Genomic DNA, 21,214 nt, shown 5'->3' with positions numbered 1-21,214 from the left:
TAAGCTCAGGGAGGTGACTTCACCTCGTGTGCAAGGGCAGGGCGTCCAGGGCAGGCCAGCTGTGGCGGCTGCAGTGATGGCCGCCTGCGCGCCGAGTCAGTCCATCCTGCCTTAGGACGGTCCCTGGAGGCCGCACACAGTCAGGCCACAGATGCCTGGAACCTGCCAGTCTTTTCCTGTGGGGCCTCGGGTGCCAGAGCCCTCTCCCAGGCATCCACGCAAGCAAATTCTGTCCCATTTGAAGGACTTTTGAGCTTACAAGGGACCCACTGCAGTAGCTTGAGTTAAGGGAAGCTGTAGGAAAAGCGGTTCCTAAACTGCAGGAGATTTCGGGCCAGGAAACAAAGCCCAGCTGGGCCCCTGGGGGCCAGACCAGGAGAGTGGGTGGCAGCCTGGCTGCTCACTGTGCCCCGGTGCCGGCTGCTGGCTCCTGGCTTCAGCCAGTCCCGACCCGGATCTACTGGTGCGGGAAGGGCCACTGAGCCTACAGGAGGCGACTCAGGCCACTGGGCTCAGAGGCCCCCAGGGACCGTGGAAGGACAGCCTCAGCTGAGACGGGGCCAGGTTGATAGCAGAGCGGGTGAGGAGCGCGTGACGGACGGGGCCTGGGGCTCCCCAGGCAGCGAAGTTGAGGGGTGGGGGTGGGATGTGGGTCAGGAGAGGGGGGAAGTGGGGAGAGGCTGTCCTTGCCCACGGAGAGGAGTGTTCATCGCCCACAGGCGGCCCTTGGCAGGGCTGAGGCTCAGGGCCCAGGAGTCGGGCAGGACGGGGGCCCTGAGAATTCAGAGCAGGCCTCCCCTAGGTCTGCTTCCTCTTTGTTGTGTCCCGAGCCTTCCATGACCCAGGCGCTGTGCTGGAGGCCGCAGGCACAGGCATGCAAACAAATGCGAGGCCCCTGGGTGCTGGCCGCGTGGACATTGTAATCTGGTGGGCTTAGCAGATCGTAATTTTAAAGCCATCGTGGCGTGAACTTCAACCATCTTCCCTGCCCCTTCACTCAACCAGCTGCCTCTTTGAAGAGAACCCTTGCTCCTGGCTGGAAGTTCGACCTTGAATCTGACCCCCTGCAGTGGGTCTACTCCCTGCCCCGTGGGGAGGGCTTGCCACGTGGCTTGGGGGGCAAGCAGACCCCTCTGTAGGTGTGCTCACTGAGGCCGCCAGAGCCTGCCTCTCCCCCAAGGGTGTTCACCCGCTCGAGGAGCCAGTAGCCTGGAAGCACCCTTGTCCACACATCACCACAGCTGAGCTTCTGCCCCCACCCTGCCCCCAGCCTGCCTTCCCGACTGCTGGCATCCGCTTTATCGGGGTTCTCAGGACAGACAGCTGGCTTGTGTTATGTGCCTGCTCCCTCCTGTCCCCTGCCTGTCTGTCCTGGTTTTAAATAGCTTATCTGAGCGGCTGGATGACCACATGGGCTTATATGGCCTGGGGTACATGTTCCCTTAGCCCTGTCCCTGGCACCTGCCAAAATAGCAGCCAACACCCCCTCTCCCCCTGCCCCCGCCACCCCTGGCGTGACTCCTGCGCACATTCCTCCCACCGCCGGGGCGCAGGCCTGCTTAAAGCCTGTCCAGCCCCTGCCCTCGCCCAGAGCCCGCAAGGCAGAGCAGACAGCACAAGACCCGTTGGCAGTTCCTGTTCTGGGTAAGACTGGGGCAGGCTCTAAGAGCAGAGGGGTGCCCTGTAGTCTGGGCCCTCTGTCCCAAGTCGCAGTGTCCACTCTGACTGGGTGTCGGAGCTGGGAGAGGCCCCCTTCCCTCGGGAGCTTTAGAGGGAGGCGTCTCTGAGATGAATCCCTGAGCCTAGTTTAACCGACCCTCAGCCTGAGGCTGGAGACTCGGGTCTGAATCACAGACCTCCCACTGAAGGCATGGGGCGGGTGGAAGGTCTTGGGTGAATAGCTGTCCCTCCCTGGGTCTGTTTCCTCCTTTGTAGGATGGAGAGATAATTGCCAGGCCTCTAAATGAAATGATGCTCCGACCCCCGGGGACCCTCTCCCGGCGCCTCCTCCCTCCCGGCGGGGAGCCCCTGCCCCATCCTGGGCAGGTCCTCCCCTCTCCCCGGGGAGCAGAGCCGGGCCGTGGGTGCCCACACCAGTCAGAACAGTCCTCGCGGCCACATCCTCCTCCCTGGGGTTCAGAAGCTGTCAGAACTGATGAGAAAGGCCGCCTGCCAGAGGCAGCCAGGGGACCAGGGACCCCGGAGGCTCTTCCAGGCGGACGCAGGGCTGGGCCTCACCCCGGACAGGGCGCGGGCTGAGCGGCGTGGAGAGACCCACTTCCCGGGGCGGGGGCCCAGCTCCCTGGGTCAGGGTGTTAACCCTGAGTCCCGTGCCCCCACCTCAGGGTCCCTGCCCCCCATGCCCCTGGGGAGATCGCCTGCTGGAGCTCTGCAGGGAGAACCACTCCCTCCTGAAGGAACACTGGGGGCGGGCGCCTGGAGATGGGCATTTGAGGCTCATTCTTGTCCTGGTGCAGCTGGGAGGCCTGACCTCCTGAATTCCTCCTCTGACCTGGGTCTTCAGGCAGGAGAGGAATCTGGGAGGATCGCATTGCCCTGGTCCAGCTCTGAGGGTGGGCCAACAGCTGCGGTCAGGTCCAGCTGCCTGCCGGGCACAGGGCTGAGAGTGGGGCCTCCACTCTTCTGTTTCATGGATAGGTTAACGGAGGCACAGAGAGGTTAAGTGACTCAGCTAAGGTCACACAGCAAATCTGGGTATTAAACCTGGGCCTTTGACAGCATGGCCAGTGTTCTTTCTGCCTTCTATGGTTTTGGCTTTATTCCCCAAGAAAGGTGACCCTAGCCTTTTGGCTGTGATGGCGACCTGCTAGAAAGGGCGGGTAGGGGCCTTCCGGCCCCTCTCCCAACTGGAGGCCCCCCTGGCCCCCCGCCTTCCTGCCACCAGCTCCTGGACGCGATCTCAGACGCCTCCTCTGGGCTGGAAGCCCTCCCCCACCCTGACCTGACTCTTGAGCGGCTCTATTTTTAGGAGCTGTGCTTGTAGGAGCAGGGGGGCTCGCAGGGCTGTGTGGGGGCTCAGAACTGGCAGAGAGCGTGAGAGCCGCACCCCAGGCTGGCCAACCCCCTCCCTGGAGGCCTCCCTGAACCCCAGGGTGACAGACTCCTCCCAGGGCTCAGGCCTCCCAGTCCCTGGCCTGACTGCTTCCCTGGGGCTCCAAGCAGTACTGACCTGCCAGTCCTCACCCACCCTGGGCTGGGGGCTGTCCCCCTGCTGCTTTTCCCCCAGGCCTCATTTGGAGACTCTCTGGGATGAGTACCCCCACCCAGAAGAGCCAGCTTCAGTCCAAAGCACCCTGTTGCCAGCCCCGCCCTGCCTGCCCCACTGTAGATCCGTTTGCCCTGACCCAGCAGGGCTGGATGACTGGGAGCAGGCTCAGAAGAGTTGCCAGCCCAAGGTTGCTGCCCGAGGCGGTCTCCCCCGGGGGCTGCGGGTGGGGCTCCTTCAGCACCTCTTAGCTTCAAAGGGGCTGCCTTGTGGCAGACACCATGCCACCTGCCAGAGCTGGGGCTCGCGGCAGGTCTGCAGACAGGGGCCTGGGTGGGTCTCAGCCATGAGGGCGGGTCTGGGGGACAGGTGAGGGGGCATCAGCACCCCGTCCAGGGCGCCGTCACTGCGGCCTGAGTCACAGGTTGGCGGCCGCAGCGCAGGGTGCAGCCTCCCTTCACCCCAGCCTTCCTCCCCTTGGAGAAGAGGAAACTGAGGCACAGGGGGCCAATGGCCTTCCCACGGTCACACACACGGGGCGTGGAGCCTGTGTCCCGAGCCATGCCTGCCTCCCAGCCACCCCTCTGGCCTCTCCCTGGGCTCACAGTGACGGGGCAGCAAGACGCTTCCGTATGGGACCCTGGGCTGCCTCCACACAGGCCTTGGGAGGGGGGCTCGGGCCCCGGCTTCTGTTCTCAGTGCCGCGTGGGGGACACCCTGGAGAAGCTCCACGGAGCTGGGCTTTTCATAGAGACAGCAGCTGTGAGAGATGAACAGACCCCACACCTGCCCAGGGTCCCCAGGGAACCATCACACAGGCTGGCACATGGGCATTCCCTCATCTGTGATCCTCCTTGGATTCCCTGCTCAGCTTGCACTCCCCATGTGTGGTGTGTGTCTGGGGTCTGGTGTGTGTCATCTAGTGTCTGGTGTGTGCTGTGTGTGTGTGTGACTGTGTGTGAGGGTGAGCTCCCTTCCGTTCAGCCTCTGTGGGTCTGGTATCTGGTGTGTGTCTGGTGTGTGCTCTGTGTGTGTGTGTGATCGTGTGTGAGGGTGAACTCCCTTCCGTTCAGCCTCTGTGGGTCTGGTATCTGGTGTGTGTCTGGTGTGCTGTGTGTGTGTGTGTGAGTGTGTGTGAGGGTGAGCTCCCTTCCGTTCAGCCTCTGTGGGTCTGGTATCTGGTGTGTGTCTGGTGTGTGTCTGGTGTGCTCTGTGTGTGTGTGTGTGAGTGTGTGTGAGGGTGAGCTCCCTTCCGTTCAGCCTCTGCGGGTCTGGTATCTGGTGTGTGTCTGGTGTGCTCTGTGTGTGTGTGTGTGTGTGTGAGTGTGTGTGAGGGTGAGCTCCCTTCCGTTCAGCCTCTGTGGGTCTGGTATCTGGTGTGTGTCTGGTGTGCTCTGTGTGTGTGTGATCGTGTGTGAGGGTGAACTCCCTTCCGTTCAGCCTCTGTGGGTCTGGTATCTGGTGTGTGTCTGGTGTGCTCTGTGTGTGTGTGAGTGTGTGTGAGGGTGAGCTCCCTTCCGTTCAGCCTCTGTGGGTCTGGTATCTGGTGTGTGTCTGGTGTGTGTCTGGTGTGCTCTGTGTGTGTGTGAGTGTGTGTGAGGGTGAACTCCCTTCCGTTCAGCCTCTGTGGGTCTGGTATCTGGTGTGTGTCTGGTGTGCTCTGTGTGTGTGTGAGTGTGTGTGAGGGTGAGCTCCCTTCCGTTCAGCCTCTGTGGGTCTGGTATCTGGTGTGTGTCTGGTGTGCTGTGTGTGTGTGTGTGAATGTGTGTGAGGGTGAGCTCCCTTCCGTTCAGCCTCTGTGGGTCTGGTATCTGGTGTGTGTCTGGTGTGCTCTGTGTGTGTGTGTGAGTGTGTGTGAGGGTGAGCTCCCTTCCGTTCAGCCTCTGTGGGTCTGGTATCTGGTGTGTGTCTGGTGTGCTCTGTGTGTGTGTGTGAGTGTGTGTGAGGGTGAGCTCCCTTCCGTTCAGCCTCTGTGGGTCTGGTATCTGGTGTGTGTCTGGTGTGCTCTGTGTGTGTGTGAGTGTGTGTGAGGGTGAACTCCCTTCCGTTCAGCCTCTGTGGGTCTGGTATCTGGTGTGTGTCTGGTGTGCTCTGTGTGTGTGTGTGTGTGTGTGTGTGTGTGAGTGTGTGTGAGGGTGAGCTCCCTTCCGTTCAGCCTCTGCGGGTCTGGTATCTGGTGTGTGTCTGGTGTGCTCTGTGTGTGTGTGTGTGTGTGTGTGAGTGTGTGTGAGGGTGAGCTCCCTTCCGTTCAGCCTCTGTGGGTCTGGTATCTGGTGTGTGTCTGGTGTGCTCTGTGTGTGTGTGAGTGTGTGTGAGGGTGAGCTCCCCAGCCCTTTACCTGTGTGTCTGTGGAGCCACCAGCAGAGTGGCCCTGGGCAGCTCTGCAGCCACGTGTCCCCCACGTGTCCCCCAGGTGTCCCTCTGGCCTCCACAGGCCCCGCGGCCCTGCTCTGTCCTCCGTGTCTGCCCCGCGGTGGTGCTGAGAGCTTTATAGACAGAACTGCAGGCAGCGGCCCCTCCCCGTGACCATGGGCCCTGATTTTGGCTCCGGGTGTTGGCTGACCCTGCGGGTTCCTCCCTGTCACTGAGTTGCTCCCGGGGGAGAGGCCTGGCTGTGGGAAGACTCAGAGCCGTGTCCGAGGGGTGCGGAGCCTGCAGCCTGGCCCTGCTGGGATGGTGTCTCTGCCCGACAGGGGCAGGGGCCCGGTGCAGCTGGTCCAGGGTTGGGGGATGGCAGGCCCAGCGCTTCCCGCAGAGCTGGGCGGCTAGCCCCCTGCCCACCCGGACTGTCTGTCTCTCTGCAGAGGGAAGAGGAGGCCATGTCGGACGTGGAAGAGACAGTGGACGAGTATGAGTGAGTCCTGGGGCGCTGGGCAGGGGCTGCGCCCGTCGGGGGAGTGGGGAGAGCCACACCCTTGCTTCCAGCCTGTTGCCTCGGGCTGCCCCAGGCAGGGGGCTGGCCGTGAAGACCCCAGGGCTAGGGGATGGGCTGGGCCAGGGGCTAGGGGCTGGGCCTCCTGAGAAAAGACCAGAGAGTTTCTGTGAGGTCCCAGAGGCCACAGAGCCATTGTGCCCAGAAACCCGCCCCAGACCTGGCATCACGGCCCTGGGGGCTGCTGGCCCTGCCCGCTTCCCTGTCCTGGGGGCCAGGGAGGGGGGCATGCTGCAACCCATCAGTCAGTCGTCCCTGGGGGAGGCAGTGCCCGGGGCAGATAGGACCACAGACATCGCTTGGACCCTGAAGACCCCCTCCTGGGCACCGAGGGTGTAGACCTGGGGGCTGAGTGGAGGGCTTGTGCCCGTGGACTTGGGCTGGGTGGACGGGGATGGGGGCGTGCAGAGCCCAGGGACCAGCACTCGCCAGGTTTCCTGGGGGGGTGGGGAAACGGAGCTGAACGGAGCTAGGCTTGGCTGGGCTGTGGGTGGGGGGCGGGCAGACGCCAGGACCCAGCACCGGGGTAAACGTCTCCTGGAAAAGGTCATGGGGTGTGTGCGTGTGTGTGTACACGTGTGTGCGCGCATGTGTACACGTGCGTGCTGTGTTCCTGACAGCATGTCCCCTCACGCCGCAGGGAGCAGGAAGGTAAGCACACCCTGACTCTCACTGGGCGGGAAGACAGCCTGGCTGGAAACTGACTGTCTCTTCTCTCCTCTCTTGCGCTCACGTCTCCTCCCCAAGCAGAAGCAGCCGAGGAAGGTACAGGGGTGGGGGTTGCCCAGGAAGCATCTCACCTGTCCCCAGCCCCTGCTCTCAGCTGAGCAAAGCCCCCCTACCAGCCCCGGCTTCCTGCGGGCAGAGTCCTGACGGGGCCATGCCACCTGTCTGCTCCACCGCCTGACCGGGCTGGGGGCCACACCCTGCCAGCAAGTGATGAAAATAGAACCCCCACCCCCCACCGAATTCTGCCCGGGCCCTGGCCCTCTCGCATGCTGGGCGGCCCCTCACCCACATGGGTCCTTTCTGGTTCCAGACACTGAGGAAGGGGCACCAGGGCCTGAGTCTAGGACAGGACCCTGACCCTGTGCCGTGACATCAGAGAACGAGCTGGGGAGGGAGGCTGAGTCAGACACGGGGCCCAGAGGCAGCCCCACTGTGACAGCACCTCCGGGTGCAGAGGGGGCTTCAGCCCCAGAGGGGAAACTTTCAGACGAGAGGACCTTGCATAGACTTCCCCTGAAGGAGCAGACACGGAGCGTTCCAGGCTTTGTAGCCCCCGGTCCTGCTGAAGCTGCCGCTCCAGGAACATTCTAGAAACGGTCTGCAGGCCGTTGGGCCCTAGTTTGCGGCTTCTGGTTTAAACCAAGAACAGAGCGGCCCGTCAGCCACACAGGTCCCCCCACACTCACTGGGACCTTGGATGTCACTGGGCCCCACACCTCCCTGCGCCAGGCCTGCTCACTGTCTGGTTCACCTCTCCAGAGCACGAGGAGGTGGTGGAAGAGGAGGCTGGAGGCGAGGCTGAGGCTGGGGAGCCCTGCACCACAGGTGAGGCCCCTCCTGGAGCGAGGGGGTAAGGGGGCCCTCTTGAGCTTGGGGCAGCAAGGGCCCCAGCGCTGCTCCTGAGGCAGCGGGAAGGCCCCCTAGACCGTGCTCTGCAGCCTGGGCAGCCCCCCGTCTAGGCCGGGCTCAGCCTCATCAGTACACGCTGCACCTGCTTCTTTTGGCCAGGCGGTCCTGGGCCCTGGCAGGTGTGCACAGGCGGATCCTGGACCTGGAGCCCTGCAGGGCCCCCTTGGCTGAGGACGTGTTGGGGGGACAGGGGGCTTCTGGCAGGGCCTTGAGCTTGGAATTGGGATCGTGACTCCTTTCTCATGTTCTGTTCAGAAGATGGAGAAGAAGAGGAAGGTAGAGAGGCTGAAGGTGAGGCCCACAGGCCATCGGGACATGGTGGGGAAGCCCCTCCTGCAGCTGTGGGGGAGACCCTGGGGGGAGGGGGAGACCTTGGGGGGAGGGGGAGACCCTGGGGGGGAGGAGGGGGAGACCTTGGGGTGGGGGAGACCCTAGGGGGAGGAATGGGAGACCCTAGGGGGAGGTGGAGACCCTGGGGGGAGGGGGAGACCCTGGGGAGTTGGGGAGACCCTGGGGTGAGGGGGAGACCCTGGGGGGGAGGGGGAGACCCTGGGGGGGAGGGGGAGACCCTGGGGGGGAGGGGAAGACCCTGGGGGGAGGAGGGGGAGACCCTAGGGGGGAGGGGGAGACCCTGCGGGTGTGGGCATAGAACGTGTGTGTCTGCAGGTTGGGCTCCTCCTTCCAGAGACGGTGCCTTGGGGGTGCCCAGGGGGAGGGGGCCAGGTTGGGTCAGGGCAGTGGTCACATCACGTCTATCCATGAGGTTTCTGAGGCCTGGGTGAACCACGGGAGGGTAGGGTGTCTGGGGCTGAGATCCCAGGCGCGGATGGTCCATGGGGTAGGTCACTGCTGTGGGCGCTATTGACCTACAGCCTTCACAGGGGCCCAGGTGGCCCGAGTCACACATTGGGGCTTGGAGTCACACCCATCAGCTTCCGGTCCTGAGCCGCCTCAGGTCTGGGGGGCGACTGCGGAGGCAGAGACTTAGGCAGGGACTCTGGGGCCAGGACCCCAGGACATGTCCCTGACCCGTCCTCCCTGTGTGGCAGGCACTGCTGAGTGAGAGCGCTGTGTGCACTCGCGTCCCCAAGACCCCCTGAGCATCAGCCCTGAGTGGAGCCTGGGGTTTGCAGCCTACCATTTAGTGCTCTGGTTGCTCCTGCAGTCCCAGGATGGGAGGGAATCACTGGTGACGGGCAAATGGAGGCTCATGGGTGCCAGCTTATCAGGGGCACAGTGGGGCCAGATCCAGGCCTCCCGACCCCAAGTTCACGTGCTTTCCTCCTCTCCAGATGGCCCGGTCGAGGAGTTCAAGCCCAAGCCCAGGTGAGTGGTGAAGCCCTGGGAGCAGAGGGCCCGTGAGAGAGAACCCTCGGGACAGGACTGGGTGCACGTGGCACAGTGGGCACAGGCTGGGATGCGGCAGACACAGACTACCCTGTACAGCTGTGTAGGTTGTGTGCGGTATAAGAGTCTCTGCTGGGTGTGTGGGGGTAGGGGGTGGGGCGCTGAAAACCACCCACACTCCGTCACCAGCGCCTTAACTCTAACCCTAACCCTGACCCTGACCCTGACCCTGACCCTAACCCTAACCCTAACCCTGCTACAGTCAGCACTATGCCCATCTAGAGGGAAAGGACAGACCAGCCATGGACCTGGGCAGACACCCTGTCCGACCCCTCAGGAGAGCTAGGACACTGTCCTTGGTGGCTGGAGGAGGACATGAGGGAAAAAAATTTGGAGAAGCCAAGCAGTGAAAGCGTGTCAGTCTAGGCATATGGCTTCAGAGGGTCACAAAGGGCCTCACAAGGCAACTTGGGGCCATACAGGACACACATGGGAGCTCTGTGTGCAGAGCGGGGTGGGGCTTTGGAAATGCCAACCCCGCGATCTGATGGTGCCTCAGCACACAGTCCAGGAGATGCTCCAAAAGCAGCCCAGCCTGGCAATCCCAGCCCCTTCCCATCCCCTCATTGGAGCAAACACTGCGGTGTCTTGGTTCAGATCCCCACACCAGAGGGCAGACAGGAAAGCAGGGCTCAGTGTCCTAGCCTGGAGTCCCACAGAGAGTGGGTGAGGTGTGTGAGGCCGACCGCTGCCTCCCGGGCTCCTGGGGTCGGGGCCAGGAGTGTGGGTCAGCCAGGGTGCAAGCCAAGCCTCTCTACTTCCTGGCTGCATGGTTTTGAGCAAAGCCTTATGTCTCTGAGCCTCCGTCTTCCTGAACGAGATGAGTGGCTTCCACTCCAGGTAAATGTGAGGATACATGAGGCCACTGTAGGCACCGCAGTCCCGAGTGGGCGTGGGGGCCCCGGGTGGGCACTGTGCTGCTGTCACCGCGTGGGAGGCTGGGTCTCAGCCTTTCTGTAGGGAGGAGAGGGACCTGCCCATCCCCGGTTCCACAGCCCCTCTGTGCAGGGAGGGCTTGGTACTCACCCCTCCTTCTGCCCACCAGGCCCTTCATGCCCAACTTGGTGCCGCCCAAGATCCCTGATGGAGAGAGGGTGGACTTCGATGTGAGTGCGAGCTCAAGGAGGGCAGCCCCCGCCCCACTAAAGACCTCAGGCTGCCCACCCCCCACACCCCGCCACGCTTGGGGGAGGACACGGGGGGAGGGGCACCGTGTCCGACACCACCCTGAGCTCAGCCCCAGTCGGTCCCACGACCCCAAGGCTTCGCTCCTGCCCTGCGGGCGGGGTCGCTTCTGAATGCCGCCCCCCGCCCCCCACCCCAGGACATACACCGGAAGCGCATGGAGAAGGACCTCAACGAGCTGCAGACGCTGATCGAGGCGCATTTCGAGAACCGCAAGAAGGAGGAGGAGGAGCTGGTCTCCCTCAAAGACAGGATCGTGGGTGTCGTGCCCTCTGGGCGTCTGGGAGGAGGTCCAGAAGGAGCCCCCAGGGCCCCGCCCAGCGCTCTCTTCCCTCCCCCACCCCCCAGGGCAGAGCGGAGTCGGCATCCCAGCTCCCACCTCCCGCACCCTGGGCACAACCCCGCCCCAGTGATGAAGGGCAGATGCCGTGACCCTGAGCCTGGATTCTCTCTCCTCCACGCTCTAGCCCCTCCGCCCCGCCCCGCTCCTGCTCCACAGAGCTTGGCCTCCATCTCCCTGCGCAGAGTGGCGTCCACACCGGCGGGGGCGGGGCCGGCGGGCACTCAGGGGCCGCGGCGAAGGCCGTCGGGCCCTCTCCGGGGGCTGAGGTCCGTCCCGAGTGACCGCAGCCTTGCGGTCCTCCCCGCAGGAGAAGCGGCGGGCAGAACGCGCGGAGCAGCAGCGCATCCGTACGGAGCGCGAGAAGGAGCGGCAGACGCGCCTGGCGGTGAGTGGCCGCTGGCCTCCGTCCGCGGGGCCCAGGGTCGCTGTCCCGGCTCTGACAGCGGAGGAGACAGAGATGCCCAGAGTGCCTAAGGAGACGCCCCATCCCTCCGCAGCGCGCCCCCGGGAGCCGAGCTCCGCATCCCCCTCCTGCACTGCTGTGGGTGGGCCCCCACGGCAGGGCCTCCTGGCCTGGAGGGGAGCAGGCCCTCGGGAGCTGGAGCCCATCTGTTCAGCCCCTCTTCTCCCGCAGGGCACCGCCAGCGCCAGGCGTGTGCCGGGCGCGCCCTCAGTGCTGGCCCAGACTCAGGGCGTCTGGCCCCCAGCATAACCCACTCTCTCCCCGTGGGAACCAGGAGGAGCGAGCCCGCCGAGAGGAGGAGGAGAGCCGCAGGAAGGCGGAGGACGAGGCGCGCAAGAAGAAGGCTCTGTCCAACATGATGCACTTCGGAGGCTACATCCAGAAGGTGGGGGCCTCCGGCTCCTCCTGTTGCGGGGGTCTCGGGAGAGAAATGCCCAGCCACTGCTGGGAGACCGCGTTCTCACACCCAGACCCTGAGCTGGCTCTCCCTGGCTGCCTCTCCCTGGCTGGCTTTCCCTGGGAAGAGCTGCCGGGCTGGGGGCTCCAGAGCACCAGCGCTCTTCCCCGGCGGCTGGTGCAGCCGTCAGGCCCGAAGCCCCATCTCCGGTCTGCCCTGTGTGGCCTCCCGCAGCCTGGAGGCCGTCTCTCCATTTGTAGGATGGCATTAATGGTGCCGTCTGCCTGCTCTGAGATGGTCAGACGAGCTACCCTGGAAAGCAGCTGAGTGCTGCCTGGATGCAGACTGGTTTCCTTCTAGGGCCCACCACAGGGCCTAGTGTGGTGCCCCCTATTCCTGGAGGGAGGGGAAGGGGGAGCAGAACTCTCTGTGCTGTGGACCCGGCCAGCCCCTGGGCCCTGCCTCCTGGTGACCCTCAAGCAGGGCCTGCTGGCCGTCGGCCCTGCCCCCAGCCCGCACATGGGTCCAGCAGCCGGCTCCCCAAGGCAGCTGACGCCTCTCCTCCGTGTCTCCACTCTTCCTGTCCCTCCCTCTGTCTGTTGCCTCTCCTGTCTTTCTCTGGGGCTCTTCTCCCGCTGTCCCGCTGTGCAGGCCCAGGTAGGTTCTGGTCCTCAGGTCCTTCTCCTCTCCTTTGGGGACCCTGGGGAGGGCAAGGTGCTGGGCTGGAAGGCGGGGAGGCCGGGTGTTGCTGGCCTGGGTGTGCAGCAGGGAGATGAGCAGCAGCCGTGCTGCAGGCAGGCCTGTCTCCCTACCAGGCCTGGGAGTGCAGGGAAGGCAGGGCTTCTCTAGCCCCTCCCCTGCTTCTTACTTTATCCAGACAGAGCGTAAAAGTGGGAAGAGACAGACCGAGCGGGAGAAGAAGAAGAAGATTCTGGCCGAGCGGAGGAAGGTGCTGGCCATCGACCACCTGAACGAAGACCAGCTGAGGTGGGCTGCCTGCGGGGCTGCACCTCTGGAGGGCGTCCTGCCTTGCATCACTGGGTGCTGCTGCCCCACTTTCCCGCGGGGGCTTCGGGGGGCTGGTCTGGGCCTTCTCGGCAGGCGGCGCTTGGCTCACTCTCCTTCCCACTGGGGCTCCCCAGCTCCATGTCCTAAGGCTTTGTCCTGGCAGTGCTGGCGTCCGCCTGCAGTGCTGGGCACTGCCCAGGCCAAGCCAGGGTGCAGGGCCTGGGGGCGAAGGAGGGCAAGGCTGGGGGGTCAGGATCCGGATGCAGGCAGGTGGAGACCTTCTTACTGCCCACCTCTTTTGCTGGCCTGTGCAGGGAGAAGGCCAAGGAGCTGTGGCAGAGCATCTACGACCTGGAGGCAGAGAAGTTCGACCTGCAGGAGAAGTTCAAGCAGCAGAAATACGAGGTAAGCGGCTGCTGCCTGCGCCCCCGCTGGTGGCCTCTGTCCCCCCACAACCCCTGGGGCCTGTCTGGTGGTGCTCCCCACCCTTGCGGGGGCTGGTGCTCCTGGAGCCTGAGGGTCACTGGGGCTGAGCAGACACTTCCTGGGGTCCCGGCCCTGAGGGCCCCCACTTCTGGCCTGAGGAAGCAGCTCAGCGCCCTGAGTCCACCGGAAGGACCATTGCACAGGCCAGGCCTCCTGTGGAGTCGGGGGCTCACCAGTGATTCGGCCCCTTCGCTCCCCCATGCCCACTTGGGTCCTGGGAGAGGCAGTGTGGTCCCCGCCACGCAGATGCCAGGCAGGAGGACGGCTTGCCCCCCAGCCCCGCCCACCTCCCCAGGCCACCTGGGGCCCCGCGCAGGGGGTGCCTGGGCTACTATTCCCGCCGTTTCTTTCAGATCAATGTTCTCCGAAACAGGATCAATGACAACCAGAAAGTGTGAGTGTCTGACTCCAGCTTTCACCCCCACCCGTGGTCTTCCGGCTCCTCCCCACTCCTGTGGTCAGGCCCCTGCCCTCCACGAGGCTGCTTCGGGCTGAGCCTCTGCAGGCAGCTCAGTGTGCCCCTGCCACCATCGGCCCTCAGCACCCCCACACCCCCTGGAGGCTCCCTCAACCCCCCCCCCCGCCGCCCACCCCGTCCCCCCTGACTGGGTCCTGCTTCCTGCAGCTCCAAGACTCGAGGGAAGGCCAAGGTCACCGGGCGCTGGAAGTAGAATGGCTCCTCCTTCTCCAGGACCTACTCCTCACCGGCCGCTCCTGAGCCACCTTCTCCTGCTCCACACTGTCCACACCCTGCACAGCCACCCCCTCCACCCCGTCCCCCACCGCAGACTGGCTGGAAGCCGCACTCGCGCCGCTCCCCACCCCCATCATAATAAAAGCACCATGCCCCCCCTGCACTCCTGTCTGTTCTTTTCAGGGAGAGGCAGTCCACAGGGCACCTGGCCTCCAGGGGCTGCGCAGAGCTCCCGTCGAGGCAGTGGTTTCTGAGCTGAGCCCTCGGGGCGGGGCTTCTGCTTCCACTTCTGTGTCAGGGTCGCCACTGCACACCCGGGCACGCTGGCACTGGTCCACAGAGCTGCGTCCGTCAGTGACCAGTTCTGTTTCCGGCTCAGCCAGGGGTTTGTCCCTTAGGTCTGGTCTGCTGGAGTTTGCAGGTCCATGACCTGTGGGTGCAGCATTAAACGGGAGTGCTGTGCTGGATTCAGGGCTGGAGTGACTTGAAGTCTCACGGGGGGATTGTCGGGGAGAACGGCTTGGCACTTTCCTGAAGGCAGCCCGCAGCCGCCTTTTTGCTGCAGCAAAGGGAGGACATGATGAGGCGCACACAGTGGGGATTGCCCCACGGTGCGCCTCTCAGCGTCCTGAAGTGTGCCGCAAGTAGCTGCCGCAGCTCACAGACGAGGAGACCGGCCCTTGGCAGGCTGTTCTAGATGTTCTGGGAAGTAGGCAGCAGGTTGGGGGACATTCCCCAGGGCTTGGATTAGCATCCCAAGGCTTATCTTGTGTATCATGGACATACAGTTTGAAGGGTTTCTTTAGGTCTGGTAGTCCAAAGCTGGAGCTGAGACTAAGTTCCTTTTTATTGTCTCAAAGGCTGTTTGGCCCTCTTTACTCCAACTAAGAGGCTCAAGGTCATGTCCCTTCAGTGTCTCAGGGGCTTCCCTGTGAGCCCATAATCTGGGATCCAGATAAAACCCTGCCATTCCCAGAAAACCTTTCAGTTGTCTGCAGATCTTCGGTGCTCCCAAACCTGCAGGCGCTTGCTTTCTGTGAGGCAAGAGGTCCAGTTGTCCTTGGGAGAGGACAAAGCCCAGATATGTGACTTGTTTCCATATCTGGGCTTTTTCCTGGGGACCTTATACCCACATTTGGCCAAATAGTTCAGAGTCCTGATAGTATTCTCTAGACACTTGTCATATGTAGGGCTTGCTATGAGCATGTCATCTACGTATTGGAGCAAAAGCCCTTCATCCAACATTAAGTCTCTGAGGTCTCTAGCCAGCGTTTCCCCAAATGAGGTAGGGGGGGTTTTTGAACACTTGCGGCAGGACTGTCCAACAGTGGTTTTGGACTGGCTGTGTTTCCATGTCCTGCCATTCAAAGGCAAATAGCAGCTGCAATTCCTCTGCAACAGGAGTGCAGAGGAAAGCATCCTTCACATTCAGGACTGAGAACCAACTGTGTTCTCCGGGAACAGTTGTGAGTAGAGCGTGTGGATTAGGCCCCACAGGGTGTAAGTTGTGGACTACTTCATTAATAGCCCTCAAGTCCTGAACAAGACAGTACTCTCCTGAGTTTGGTTTTTTACTGGGAGGATAGGGGTGTTATATGGAGACCTGCAAGGTCTGATCAGTCCTGATTTTAAAAACTTCTGCAGAATTGACTGGATTCTTTTGGGCATCTTGTCTCAGGGGATATTGTTTTAAATTAGGTGTTCCAGCATCATTTTTAGTGGGATTTATATTGGTCTTTGTTTGTAGTGATGCTTTCTAAGGCCCACTTGACTTCACATTCCAGGATGTCTGGCTCTAGGTGAGTGATCACACCATCGTGATTATCTGGGTCATGAAGATCTTTTTTGTACAGTTCTGTGTATTCTTGCCACCTCTTCTTAATATCTTCTGCTTCTGTTAGGTCCATACCATTTCTGTCCTTTATTGAGCCCATCTTTGCATGAAATGTTCCCTTGGTATCTTTAATTTTCTTGAAGAGATCTCTAGTCCTTCTCATTCTGTTGTTTTCCTCTATTTCTTTGCACTGATTGCCGAGGAAAGCTTTATTATCTCTCCTTGCAATTCTTTGGAACTCTGCATTCAGATGCTTATATTTTTCCTTTTCTCCTTTGCTTTTTGCTTCTCTTCTTTTCACAGCTATTTGTAAGGCCTCCCCAGACAGCCATTTTGCTTTTTTGCATTTCTTTTCCATGGGGATGGTCTTGATCCCTGTCTCCTGTACAATGTCACGAACCTCATTCCATAGTTCATCAGGCACTTGATCAGATCTAATCCCTTAAATCTATTTCTCACTTCCACTGTATAATCATAAGGGATTTGATTTAGGTCATACCTGAATGGTCTAGTGGTTTTCCCTACTTTCTTCAATTTAAGTCTGAATTTGGCAATAAGGAGTTCATGATCTGATCGACAGTCAGCTCCTGGTCTTGTTTTTGCTGACTGTATAGAGCTTCTCCATCTTTGGCTGCAAAGAATATAATCAATCTGATTTCGGTGTTGACCATCTGGTGATGTCCATGTGTAGAGTCTTCTCTCATGTTGTTGGAAGAAGGTGTTTGCTATGACCAATACATTCTCTTGGCAAAACTCTAATAGCGTTTGCCCTGCTTCATTCCGTACTCCAAGACCAAATTTGCCTGTTACTCCAGGTGTTTCTTGACTTTCTGCTTTTGCATTCCAGTCCCCTATAACGAAAAGGACATCTTTTTTAGGTGTTAGTTCCAAAAGGTCTTGTAGGTCTTCATAGAACCGTTCAACTTCAGCTTCTTCAGTGTTACTGGTTGGGGCATAGGCTTGGATTACCGTGATATTGAATGGTTTGGCTTGGAAACGAACAGAGATCATTCTGTCGTTTTTGAGATTGCAGAAGTGTGCCGGCTGTGATGGACCATGCAGAAGCATGGCTGAGAGGAGCTGTCCCTCGCCCAAGGTCGGGGTGGTGACCGAGAGCACCAGGCTGCGATGGTGCAGGAGCGGCCAAGATGAGCTACCCTAAGTCCAAGGTCAGGGGTGGTGGCTGAGACAAGCTACCCCATGCCCTAGGTCAGGGGCGGCGGCTGAGAGGAGCTACCCCATGTCCAAGGAGTGGTTGCTGTGCAGGCTCAGGAGGGCCAAGAGGAGCTACTCCACATTCAAGGTCAGGAGGGGTGGTGGTGAGGAGACACCCCTCATCCAAGGTAAGGAGTGGTGGGTGCGCTTTGCTGGGGCAGCTGTGAAGAGATACCCCACGTCCAAGGTAGGAGAAACCCAAGTAAGATGGAAGGTGTTGCGAGAGGGCATCAGAGGGCAGACACGCTGAAACCATAATCACAGAAAATGAACCAATCTGATCACACAGACCACAGCCTTGTCTAACTCAACGAAACTAAGCCATGCCGTGTGGGGCCACCCAAGACACACGGGTCATGGTGGAGAGGTCTGACAGAATGTGGTCCACTGGAGAAGGGAATGGCAAACCACTTCAGTATTCTTGCCTTGAGAACCCCATGAACAGTATGAAAAGGCAAAATGATAGGATACTGAAAGAGAAACTCCCCAGGTTGGTAAGTACCCAATACGCTACTGGAGATCAGTGGAGAAATAACTCCAGAAAGAATGAAGGGATGGAGCCAAAGCAAAAACAATACCCAGTTGTGGATGTGACTGGTGATAGAAGCAAGGTCTGATGCTGTAAAGAGCAATATTGCATAGGAACCTGGAATGTTAAGTCCATGAATCAAGGCAAATTGGAAGTGGTCCAACAGGAGATGGCAAGAGTCAACGTCGACATTCTAGGAATCAACGAACTAAAATGGACTGGAATGGGTGAATTTAACTCAGATGACCATTATATCTACTACTGTGGGCAGGAATCTCTTAGGAGAAATGGAGTAGCCATCATGGTCAACAAAAAAAACTCGGTATCTATTAGTTTGTTTAATTTCATCCCAAACTCTTAATTTATCCCTCCCTTCTGACTTCCTTTGATGATCACAGCTCGGCTCTCTCTGTCTGTGAGCCTGTCTCTGTTTTGTGCACCAGCTCATTGGGATGAATTTATAGGTCCACCTGTATGTGCTCCTGCAGGATATCTGTCTTTTTCTCCCTGATTTACCCCATTAGGATGATAATTTCTTGGTACATCCTTGTGGCTGAGGAGCATTCCAGTGTATAGATGTGCCACACAGTCTTCATTTTCTGTCAGTGGTGAATTCTGCGTCTTGGCTATTGTAATAGTCAAAGTGCACGTGTCATTTTGAATGGTGATCCTCTCTGGACCTAAGCCCAGGAATGGGATTGCAGGATCATATGATACCTCTGTGTTTAGTGTTCAAGGACCCTCCATGCTGTTTTCCATCGTGGTTTCACCATTTACATTCCCACCAAGATTGTAGGAAGGTTCCCCTTTGGCTCAGAGGGTAAAGCGTGTACCTGCAATGCAGGAGACCTGGGTTCGATCCTTGGGTCAGGAAGATCCCCTGGAGGAGGAAATGGCAACCCACTCCAGTACTCTTGCCTGGAAAATCCCATGGACAGAGAAGCCTGGTAGACTACATTCCATGGGATCTCAAAGAGTCGGACATGACTGAGCGACTTCACTTTCACTTTCTTTCTCCTTTCTGTACATCCTCTGCAGTATTTATTCTTTGTAGATCTTTTCAATGACGGTCACTGTGACCAGTGTGAGGTGACACCTCATTGTGGTTTTGATTGGCATTGATTTAATAGTTATTGATGTGGAGCATCTTTCTGTGTGCCTTTATTTTACACTTTGTGATTACAATTTACCTCTTGAAAGCTGGCCCTGTTTGGAATTCTTTTCCAACGATTTACCCAGACATTTCTTGAGGGCAGGTGTCAATTACAACCCTGCTGGCCTTGTGGCTGTTTAGAGCCCTTCAGCCCCTGTTTCACAGTGTGTATGTTGATCTGAACCAGCTCGTTGCTCGCTGTCCCTCCGCCTCTCTTTTTCGGTGTCCATGCATTCCTCCTCTGCGTCTGTGAGGCTGTTTCTCTTTTGTAAAGAAGTTCACACGTGTCTGTGTTTAGTTTCCACCGGAACTGATGACCTATGACACTCGCTTAAGCCTTTCTCACTTACTTCACTTAGTACCATCATCTCCAGTTTCTTTCCTGTAACTGGAAGTGACATTATTTCACCCTTCTTTGTGTCTGATTAATATTGCGTTGTGTGTATGTACCCAGTTTTTCTGTATCCATCCCTCTGTCCTTGTACACTTAAGTTGCTTCTGTGGCTCGGGTATTGTACCTGGTGCTGCCATGATCTCTGGGGCGCGGGTGGCTTTTTAAATTTTGGTTTTCTCTGGATCTACGCCCAGGCATGACACTGCCAGTCTCTTCATTCTTTTATGTTTGGTTTTTAAGAACCTCCATCATCTTCTCGCTAGTGGGTGTACTGATTTATATTCCTGCCATCAGTGTAGGAGGGGTCCCTTCTCTCCACACCTTCTGCAGAATTTATTTAGGTTTTTGATATGGGCATTCTGATCAATGTGAGGTGATACCCCGTTGTACATTTGGTTTGCCTTTCTCTGAGAACTAGTGATACTGAGCATCTTTTCTTGTGCTTTATGGCTGTCTCTATGACATCTTTGGAGAAATGTGTATTTAGATCATTGGCTAATTTTTTATTGGATTTTTAAAAAAAATATTGAGCTGTGCAAGTTGTATGTGTTGGACATAAATTCTTTGTAAGTATTTTCCTTTGCAAGAATTTTTTTCCATTCTGAGGGTTGTCTTTTTCTTTCACTGATGGTTTCCTTTGCTGTGCAAATACTTTTTAACAGTAGGTCCCATTCATTTATTTTTTTATTTTTCATGATTCTACGAGGTGGATCAAAAAAGAACTCGCTGCATTTTATGTCAAAACGTGTTCTGCTCTTTTCCTTAAGAGTTCCATAGTACCTGTATTTTTATTTAGATCTTTAATCTATTTGGAGTTTGTTTCTGTGTATGGTGTTAGGGAGCATTCTAATTTCATTGCTAAGGAACCTGCCTGGTGTCCTCCACAGTGGCTGCTCCCTATTTCCGTTCCCAGCATCAGTGTAGGAGGGCTCCCTTTCTCTGCATCCTCTCCAGCAATTCCTGTTTGTAGAGTTTCCATCCATGGCCATTCTGACCGGTGTGAGGTGATACCCCACTGAAGTCTTGATTTACACATCTCTCATATTTAGTGATGTTGGCGTCTTTGCATATGATTTTTAAAATTTGATTTATTTATTTTAATTGGAGGCTAATTATAATATTGTGGTGGTTTTTGCCATAAATCGACATGGATCCGCTACGAGTGCTGCATGTGATTTTTTAAAACAGTGTGAGTTAAACTTACTTATTCAAATTGTCTTCTTGAACGCCTGCTCTGTTTTTAATATTTTTCTGATGACCTCCCCTAGGACATTTTTTGAGGGCAGGTGTTTTTCATTTACAGCCTGCTGGCCTTGTGAATATTAAGTGCCCATGAGCAATGGTGGAGAAGGAAATGGCAGCCTGCTCCAGTATTCTTGCCTGGAGAATCCCATGGACAGAGGACCTTGGCAGGCCACAGTCCATGGGGTTTTGAGGAGTCCTACACGACTGAGCAACTCACACTACAGGAGCAATGGCTTCAGAGCTGTTGTTACGGGAAACGGCCACGAGGCAGCAGCATGTTAATGTCCAACTCTGGTTACCGGGGCAACCAGAGCCTTAGGAAAAGTCCTATTCCTGGATTGCCAGTCCAGAAGAAACACCCAAGGCTTGTGTGCCGTTCCGTCTTCCTTCCTTAGTCGTATGTCCTGGACACCCGTCTTCCTTCCTCAGTCCTATGTCCTGGACACCCGTCCTCCTTCCTCAGTCCTATGTCCTGGACACCCGTCCTCCTTCCTCAGTCCTATGTCCTGGACACCCGTCCTCCTTCCTCAGTCCTATGTCCTGGACACCCGTCCTCCTTCCTCGGTCCTATGTCCTGGACACCCGTCCTCCTTCCTCGGTCCTATGTCCTGGACACCCGTCCTCCTTCCTCGGTCCTATGTCCTGGACACCCGTCCTCCTTCCTCGGTCCTATGTCCTGGACACCCGTCCTCCTTCCTCGGTCCTATGTCCTGGACACCCGTCCTCCTTCCTCGGTCCTATGTCCTGGACACCCGTCCTCCTTCCTCGGTCCTATGTCCTGGACACCCGTCCTCCTTCCTCGGTCCTATGTCCTGGACACCCGTCCTCCTTCCTCGGTCCTATGTCCTGGACACCCGTCCTCCTTCCTCGGTCCTATGTCCTGGACACCCGTCCTCCTTCCTCGGTCCTATGTCCTGGACACCCGTCCTCCTTCCTCGGTCCTATGTCCTGGACACCCGTCCTCCTTCCTCGGTCCTATGTCCTGGACACCCGTCCTCCTTCCTCGGTCCTATGTCCTGGACACCCGTCCTCCTTCCTCGGTCCTATGTCCTGGACACCCGTCCT

At 58.5% G+C, this 21,214-nt stretch overlaps 1 protein-coding gene across 5 annotated transcripts; it reads left to right on the top strand.

The window, feature by feature from the left end:
• Positions 1 to 1,518: 1,518 nt before the first annotated feature.
• TNNT2 (troponin T2, cardiac type) lies at positions 1,519 to 13,942 on the top strand. Of its 5 annotated transcripts, none has more exons than XM_044942567.1 (16): positions 1,522 to 1,644; positions 6,031 to 6,080; positions 6,799 to 6,809; positions 6,909 to 6,923; positions 7,647 to 7,712; positions 8,055 to 8,087; positions 9,089 to 9,122; positions 10,249 to 10,309; positions 10,528 to 10,644; positions 11,039 to 11,116; positions 11,469 to 11,579; positions 12,243 to 12,248; positions 12,469 to 12,578; positions 12,914 to 13,004; positions 13,439 to 13,479; positions 13,711 to 13,942. In XM_044942567.1, exons 2-16 carry the CDS (start codon positions 6,046 to 6,048, stop codon positions 13,754 to 13,756), a joined length of 855 nt encoding a protein of 284 aa, XP_044798502.1. In that variant the 5' UTR covers positions 1,522 to 1,644; positions 6,031 to 6,045; the 3' UTR covers positions 13,757 to 13,942. The 5 variants fall into 5 exon arrangements, with proteins under 5 accessions (XP_044798503.1, XP_044798502.1, XP_044798505.1 ...); XM_006041463.3 differs by having other exon boundaries at positions 1,526 to 1,644; positions 8,052 to 8,087; XM_044942568.1 differs by lacking the exon at positions 12,243 to 12,248 and having other exon boundaries at positions 1,519 to 1,644; positions 8,052 to 8,087.
• The last annotated feature ends 7,272 nt before the right edge of the window (positions 13,943 to 21,214 follow it).

The sequence above is a fragment of the Bubalus bubalis genome, chromosome 5 (assembly GCF_019923935.1).
Source record: "Bubalus bubalis isolate 160015118507 breed Murrah chromosome 5, NDDB_SH_1, whole genome shotgun sequence".
Taxonomy (NCBI): Eukaryota; Metazoa; Chordata; class Mammalia; order Artiodactyla; family Bovidae; genus Bubalus; species Bubalus bubalis.
Note: the sequence above shows the minus strand (reverse complement) of the source record. Positions and strands in the feature narration are given on the sequence as shown.